The sequence below is a fragment of the Malus domestica genome, chromosome 07 (genome assembly GCF_042453785.1).
Source record: "Malus domestica chromosome 07, GDT2T_hap1".
Classification (NCBI taxonomy): Eukaryota; Viridiplantae; Streptophyta; class Magnoliopsida; order Rosales; family Rosaceae; genus Malus; species Malus domestica.
Genome location: NC_091667.1, coordinates 14,507,016 through 14,515,263, shown reverse-complemented (window position 1 = coordinate 14,515,263; position 8,248 = coordinate 14,507,016). Strand labels below are relative to the sequence as shown.

General features: G+C 35.9%; 1 protein-coding gene across 2 annotated transcripts; it reads right to left on the bottom strand.

Moving 5' to 3' along the window:
- Positions 1–1,203: 1,203 nt before the first annotated feature.
- On the bottom strand, positions 1,204–5,623 carry LOC103436082 (arginase 1, mitochondrial). Of its 2 annotated transcripts, none has more exons than XM_008374493.4 (7): positions 5,373–5,623; positions 5,109–5,251; positions 4,520–4,679; positions 4,030–4,163; positions 2,819–3,028; positions 2,100–2,210; positions 1,204–1,809 (listed from the first exon to the last, which is right to left on the bottom strand). In XM_008374493.4, the coding sequence occupies exons 2-7, from the start codon at positions 5,247–5,249 to the stop codon at positions 1,549–1,551; spliced, it is 1,017 nt and encodes a 338-aa protein (XP_008372715.1). In that variant the 5' UTR covers positions 5,250–5,251; positions 5,373–5,623; the 3' UTR covers positions 1,204–1,548. The 2 variants fall into 2 exon arrangements, with proteins under 2 accessions (XP_008372715.1, XP_028961471.1); XM_029105638.2 differs by having other exon boundaries at positions 5,109–5,277; positions 5,373–5,542.
- Between the last annotated feature and the right edge of the window lie 2,625 nt (positions 5,624–8,248).

The following is an 8,248-nucleotide window of genomic DNA, read 5'->3' as shown; positions in this document are numbered from 1 at the left end:
GCTTTTTACCCTTGAAAATGAGGCTTCGTTTTGAAGTGAAGCTCGGGGTCATGTTTCGATTGCTTTATCGTCACGCAAGTGCATCACCACCATTTATTTACGTTCCCTCAAAATAAGTAACATTATTTGATTTCATTTTGCCAAGTTTAGTTTTGGGAAATTATATGCACTCCCTTTTTTTACTTCTCAACTTCTCAAGTTAGTTATGTACTTAACTCTCGTTTATATTATTCAATCAAAGAGGTATGCATGACAAGAGATAGGAGTATGAAAATTATTTCTCTATTTCTTTTGCCATGTTATTTTTGTCAAAGCCAACCAAATGAAAGTCCAAATGCATGTCTTATTTCACTTGACTACTAGCTAGTAACTACTACTCGTAATACCTCAACAAGACGGTTCAGTGGTTGAGAACAAATTTCAGGCCCATATTTCACACGGCATGTCGTGTATTTGATTCCTACCATTGGTGAATAGCACGATGATGGTGGGAAGGAGGCTGAAATGCCTCTGTGAGTCTTCTTGATTCCTGGAAGGGTGGACTATCGTGGCAAAGCCATCAGCTGGTCATATTTTAAAAACGAATCAACATACCACATGTTTTAGAACATATTTAGATGAGATGTGTCTCCAACACACATGTGAGTAGTGACAGAGCCAGAAAATCATGTTGAGGAGAGTCAATCTTGAAAAGTAGGGGTGAACACAAACTGGCCAAACAAACCAAGCCAGCTCTGAACGATAGAATGACCAATTTAGCAAGATTTTTACTTTCCACAAAAAATAATGTCGAATAGCACAAATAAATAGTGCTTCATACCAGTTTTCTTCTTTTCTCACACGTGATATGGTAAAAATTAACACACAAATTAAACCCTATAGATTATGTAATTGTAGTACGAGTAAGTAGGAATCCTTCTATTTCGGGGATTAAAAAGGATGCTAATCAACACAAATTAAACAAATAAAACCGAAAACTAAGTTAAACTGACAAAGAAACAATGACTGGGGGGATTTTGGTCAAATTTAATTAAAAAAAAGTAAATGGCAACATGAAAGTGAAGTTGTGAATAAAATACGGATGAAATGATAGCTAAATGATCCTTCTCCTCACATGAAACATATGCATATAAATGGATTTCTAGTTATTCTTTCTATAAACCATGAATGAAAATACCTCAAATTAACTGCAAATAGCACCAATTAACTCTCAAATTTTCCTAAGTTCAATGAATTTGACTCAGCGACACAACCAAATTATTCTTCTCAAGTTCCTTAACTATGAAAAACATAAGCATTGACAAAGCATTCGTAACTATGAAAGGGAGCGACATTGAGCTTCGAAAATCTGTCTGGTCTCAAACCATCAGACCATTAAGCATACCATGTCTCCTCTGGAGTATTATTGCTGAAAATGAATTACCATATCACATGCTACAGCTAAATGTTTAATACTGTCAGTTCAGCTGTCACGAAAAGAAATCCGTGTTATACTGAAAGCTTTTGGTCTCCAGGCCTTGTGTTCTGAAAGGAACGCGGATCGTCACATCATTTTGAAATTTTCGCAGTCAGCTCTCTCACCAGCTTAGCAGCAACCATTGCAGTCATCCCATCAACAGTATCGCGCTGTGGGTTGAATTCAACGACATCTGCAGCAACAACATCACCTTGGAGGTTATGGAGTATGTTGAGTACATCGCGGAAGGAGAGACCACCTGGTTCAATGTGTGACACTCCAGGAGCAAACGCAGGATCCAGGCAATCTACATCTATCGAGATATACACGCCCTTCACACCTTCCCCTAATTTCTGTCAAAGATAAATTTTGTAAGAGATATATATGGATGGATGCAAATTATAGATCACACGTCGAATGGTATCGTAAGCATTCACATATAACAGCTGGTTGACAAATATCTAATTAGCTATCTACTTAACTACATAAATATACGGAAACAGTGATGGATATGCATAGGCAAGCTAGTGAGGAAGAACAGTAGAGAAAAAGAGCAAGAGACACACAGAAGCTCATAAATGGAAACACAAAGGCACAGGTGGGGCATGAAAGGAGAGAAGAACAGAGAGAAAGAGATGGAGACCAGATTTTCCAAAAAGTGACGATCTCGTGAAAAGGTTCGCATTTCATATTGCTCAACACCAAATCGTTTTCCTTGTACACGCCCTTCATTGTTAATTGATCTAATGCCGACCTGAAAAGTCAGCAACCAAGTTCATTAGGTTAACTGCAAACGCTGGATGGCAACTAAAACAGGAGATTTCAATTTAATCCAAGAGCGCAAGAGAGTACGAGAACTACATTTGGTTAAATGCTTGAATAAAAAATTGCCATAGGTAGGGAAACTTAATATAAAGTAAGTACAGAACACTCTTAATGAAGTAGATTTCACTGATGTTGCAGACAGATGTTAACAAAACACTACTTCTACTAACTACTTAATTCAAGAACCAGAGATGCAATTACTATATGATGTCACCAAATCCTACTTCTGGTAACTACTTTCCATGAGGCATTCTACCTCCTATTCCCAAAATTTCAATCTTTGAAGAAAAAAAAAATTCTAGTGCGATAGAAGTGCAAATATTATCAGCTGAGTATGTTTACTAAGTTCCCACAAACAATGTCAAGATCCTATGAGATGCTTTACAGAAAACCAGTAATGACACACCTAGAAACCCAGGCCAGGTGAAACCATAAAATATATACATATATTTATTATTTGGATCAATACACATTTCTTAAATAAGTGGGAATGCAAACCATAAAGTGTATAGATGCATAGTTACAGACAAAAATTACCTGCAATAGGCGCCGAGCATAACCCCCTTCCATAATACGAGCAAAAGAAGATGCATGTGAATATTTATTATCTTCAAAGGCATGATAGATATCAGGATGGGCATCAAGATGAAGAATATCCACAGGTCCCCCAAGCTTCTCAGAGACAGCTCTTACGACAGGATAAGAAATTGAGTGGTCACCACCTAACACTAATGGGCGCAGTGGATCCTGAAAGGGCATGGACACAATGTAAAGGTTTGTCTATTAAAAGCAAAAGGTAGCTAGTGTATAGATTAACGTCATCAGAATGAAAGGTCTCGGCCAAAAAGGATAACACTATCATGAAAGAGCGCTCTCAATATCTCTGACGCTTTCCAGAAAACAAATTTCAAAAACAAGACCATGCAAACATGCCCTGGATCCAGAATGAACTCAAGATATTATGCTGACCGCTGATGGCATCTGAATTTTCTATTTTCTCTGTCTGACATGAAGTGTCAAAGCTCTCACCAAACTTTTTCTGAAAAGGATCTTGATTGGTGCACACTATACTACTAAAGTCCCCAATTAAAAAGGAAATATAGGCACCCAATGTAAATGAACCCTTACAATCCCTCCAGCAAGGGCCTGAATATGGCATCATTCTGCAGGCAGGGTACTTGATATCTACGCATGTAAATTATTAACTGCACTAGCTGAGCTTCAAAGTATACTTCTCAAATGGCTGTGTTTTAAATTATAAGCATATTGTGTAACACAAAATTAAAAAAACGTATGAGCATATTGCAAGCAACTGAGTCATACTGGAGGAAAATTCAGTGCTATTAGGCAAAAACTACTATAGATGGTTATCAAAGAAATATGATTACATCTACAAGCAACTAACAGTGAACATGTTGTAGTTCAATTAATTGCTGCTAAAACAGAGTCTAAGTAAAGCATTTTAGGCACATCAGGCAACACTACCACCAACAAGGTGGAAAGTACATATGTATTAAGTTTTGGTGCATAAGTTTCAAAAACTCAACTTTTGTCACATAACCTAGCACAAATGGCAAAACTGGTGTCAGAGTTATCAAGCTGCCCACGGAACAAGTAGAGTTTTGAGAACAGAACAGAACAACAGTATTGACATAATTTTTCCACTTAAATCTTCCACAGTTTCCGTTTGTTTCTCAAAACAAATTATTGCAAAAAAAATTTCGAAGTTTATAGAAATTACAACCAACCTGTTCCATTACTAGCTTGACAGACTCACTTATGACATTCATCAATCTGTCATCATCTACTCCACAATCTCGAATTTCTTGGACAGGAACATCACCAACATCAGTAAGCACCCTCGGGTCATTTAGTTCTTTCCCTGCATCACCAGCATCATGTTACAATGATTTCACACACCATCAAACAAGAAAAATGAAAGGACAAGAAATCAGCAACAACAATGAGCATTGCATCTCTCAAATTCACAAAATTGCAGATGTTTCATGAATTATGACGCAGTCATCACAAAACCTGAGTACATACATATACAAATGATAGTTCTGAGATTAGTTGGTTTCACTAACAGCTTAAACTGCTAAATGCAATCGTAAATATGAGAAACAACCGCCAATGTTGTACTCGAATTCTCAAGCGGCAACACTTGATGGGTAGACAGCTAAACATTGAATGGTTTAAGAAGCAAAAAGTTCAGTAATAATTTAGATAATTTGATACCTTCTTCAGTAGTTGAGTTGGTGCTCCCACACCAGATAGCCTCTCTAATCCTCGGAGGAGCAAAAGCTGGCCCTTGAAGAAACGATGAGTTATGTCCAAGAGGAACTCCAAGAAGAGATGTGGATGCCACAGCTCCTCCTAAAGCACGTACAAGCTCTCCCTACACAACCCAAAAAAGCCCAATTCACCAAAACCAATTCTAAGTCCAAGAATCTACTTACACAATCACATAAACAAAAATAACTACTTTTTATTCGATCGATATTCTAATTAATGTAATCTAATCTAATCTAAACGACCAGGAGTGAGATTCAAACTTAGCAAATTGAAGAAGAAAAAATTCACCAAAACTCGTTCCATGTCCAAAAATTTGCACAATCACATAAACAAAAAGAAAACCATTGTTTTTTATTCGAGCCATATTCTTATTAATTTAATCTTAACGACGAGGAGTGGGATTCAAACTTAAACAACTGAAAAAAAGAATAAGAAACACCCAATTCAACAGAATTTATTGCGAGTCCAAAAATCTACTTGGACAATCCCAAAAGCAAAAAATGAAACACAACCCAAGAAGGAAAGAGCATACCTTGAGCTTTGCCCTCTCACGAATGAGTGTGAGAGAAGCATCTATGACTCGACTCTGGCCCTTCTCTATCAGAGCAACGGGAACGTTTTCAGCATTCAGTTTATGCAAGAAATGGATTCCTCTGCGCCCAATGATTGACATTTCTGCAAATTGCATGGACAAAAACACACTAGATTTTCTCACAAGTCACCGAAATAAGAAAGAAGAAAAAAACCCATGTAATTGTAATCGCTTTGGGGTCGAGAAATCAGAGGAAGTGTATACCTTTGAGCAGGAATTTGAAGGTGGTAGAGAGAGAGAGAGAGAGTTGAGTGAGGGGAGCTTGGGAATGATCCGCTGAATACCAATAAGCAGAGAGAACCAAGAACCGCAGTGATTGAGTGACCAATGAAGAACGACGCAGAATAGAAGATAACAACTAAATAATCCGGATTAATTAACATAATCCAAATTTAGGATTTGATTATTTACCAGGTATGAAGAGGATGACGGGTCATTTCTCGTTTGATATATCCACTCCATTTTCTTCCTTTCTTGCTAAATACGTCTCAAAAGACATTATTGTCCTTCACCGTACATTGTTTTCCTATTCGTGATGATAGGACCACATATCCAACTTTAATTTTAAACACATTCAACCAGGAAACCCATTCACCTCTTTTTTTACCTTCAATCCCTATTCGTGATGATAGGACCACATATCCAACTTTACGTGGCCTCGCATTTACGTGATGACCTATGTGGTCGTCAGTATAAGTTTGTTGCGTCTATCGTGTTTTTGTAACAGATTTGTAGTGATGACTTTTTGTGGGGTCATGACAGTGTTTGTGGTAGCCGTATACGGGTTTACTATTGTTTGTTTCTCTATGCAAATTTACTCCAGATCAATTTCTTGATTATTGGAACTTATGTACCCAATTGGCAATCTCTGTAATTGTTTGTGAAGTTCAATGATATACCACTCTATCGTTTCTTGTCCAAAAAAAGAAAAGAGAACATGTTTAAATTATTATACCAGACATTATTTTTTATTTGAGAGTTTTGAGAGTTTTGAACATGTTTTATTGACACAATCTTTTCAAAATAATTTTTATAATTTAAACTACATATTAATAAAATGAAGGGTGAAAAAACATTTTTGTCTTCTATCATAACAAAAAAGTTAAGGACGGTAACTTAATTTCACAAAACAAATTTTTTTTGTTTTTTGTTTAAGCCTCACCTACACACAATGTTTAAAGTATTGGTATCGGTGGATATATCGATATGCACATTTGTGAAAATATCGAAAGATATGTCGTCGATATCAATATTGGTTGCTTTCAATGAAAATGATGAAAATTTAAAATAAAACTTTATAGATTGTCAAATATTGGTTGGGAAGAAATATAAGAGTTTTTTCGATATTTAACAGATATGTCAGAAATATTGACGATATTTGGTAATTTTAGTCTAAACTTAAGAGTTTCTCCAATATGAGATGAAGTTTAGATTTCACCTCCCACTTCCATATTTTTCTGGTGATTTTCTAATTTAAAATAATAATAATAATAATAATAAAGAACAAACCTCTCTCCCTCTCTCTCACTCTCTTCATCTCTTCTTCAATTTTAAAAACAAAAGTAAAAAATTTCACACACTTTGTGTGTGGGTATATATACTAGTATCGTCTTAAAGATTTTTGTGTTGCAACATTTTATCTTGGGGCTTGTGGCATAACTCTATATATATATTCTTTGGTTTAGTAATTGGACAAATTAACTGAAGGTACAGTTTGAATTTTAGGTGGTCGTGTGCTGTGGTGCTCTAGTTTGATTATCAAAAGGGATTTTGAAAGATAGAATATCCTGCAGAATAAAAGAAGCCATTAACCCCGGAATATTCTATTTTAGTGCATTTTATTACCAAATATAATAAAAGGTTGTCCAATTATCTGAGAAGCTTGTGGTGGGTGCCCCTAGTAAAAGAAGTGGCGATCGAATGATGACGTGAGCAACTGAACATGGTGGTTTGCCGAGTCACATGGCAATCAAATCTTTCGTCGGACAAAACCAACAGATAATGAAACCTGACGTCACGCATTTCGAGGTGCCAAACTGCGCCGTACTTATGCATCACCTAACCCAATTAGGAAAAGCCCAATAGAAGATTCTGAACCGGCCCAATTATTGGGCTTCTTACTTTTGGTGTATCAAATTCTTTACCAGCCTTTGCATTGAGCCCAAATCTCTCTTTTATTTTTCTTTTGTTTTTTCATTCTTATTTGTGGTCCGAACAATCGTTTATTGGCTACTGTTTGTTTAGAGGCTCTTTCTTTTCTCTCGTGCTTGCTTTTGTTTGTGGCTTCCTTTCATGTAATCTTGCTTTGTTGGCTACTATTTGGTAGTATTTTTATTAATTTTGCTACTATTTGGTAGCATTTTTATTAATTTTGCTGGAAGAGGTTCCACAATCAAATGTCTTCTCACTGAATCTTGAAATTGTGGGTGAGAGCAGTTATTGTTGTGGTTTTTGTCTTCAAAAAATATTAGGAGCCTTAGAATGATGGATGATGATCGTGTTGATGAGAAAGAAAGGTGTAATAAGTTTCATGTTAAGAAAGGAAAATTTCTTTAGAATTGACTATTTATTCAATTTTGTGATGCAAAGTGAGATGAATGAAATTGTGAGATTCAATCTGTAGCAAAGGCTTGAGAAATTGTTGGGTGAAGAACTAAACTTATTTGGTGTATTATTTTAACTTCAATTTTGAACTTTAATGCTTGCTATACTGGAATTTGTATGAATGGTGGATGAATGATGGATTTTTTATTGTATATTTTCATGGTCAGAAATAATAGGTATTTATTTATTGTTGGTACACAATAATAGGTATATTAGATCACTATCTAAAACTTACTCGTTTAGGCCTCACCTAGGTACTAAGCGGTTGAACACCATCCCAATTAATCCTTAGGCATTTGAAAGTTAAAAAAAATTGCACCTAAACCCACTTAAGTGTTTGCCTAGCCTGCCTAAACAAGCGTAGGTAGCAACTTTTACTTAGACAATCGATAACTTTTATTTTACATTTTATTTTGTTACTCTCTACTAATAGAATGCTAGAAGTGAGTTTTGGTATCTCAAGGCTTCACCAACAA

Excerpts from the sequence above, each read along its gene's own strand:
- LOC103436082 (XM_029105638.2), bottom strand. The coding sequence starts at position 5,264 with ATGCAATTTGCAGAAATGTCAATCATTGGGCGCAGAGGAATCCATTTC. Across the intron at positions 3,029-4,029 it reads TCAAGCTAGTAATGGAACAG|GATCCACTGCGCCCATTAGT; the intron begins GTTGGTTGTAAT and ends ATGCCCTTTCAG. Across the intron at positions 1,810-2,099 it reads GTCACTTTTTGGAAAATCTG|AAATTAGGGGAAGGTGTGAA; the intron begins GTCTCCATCTCT and ends TATCTTTGACAG.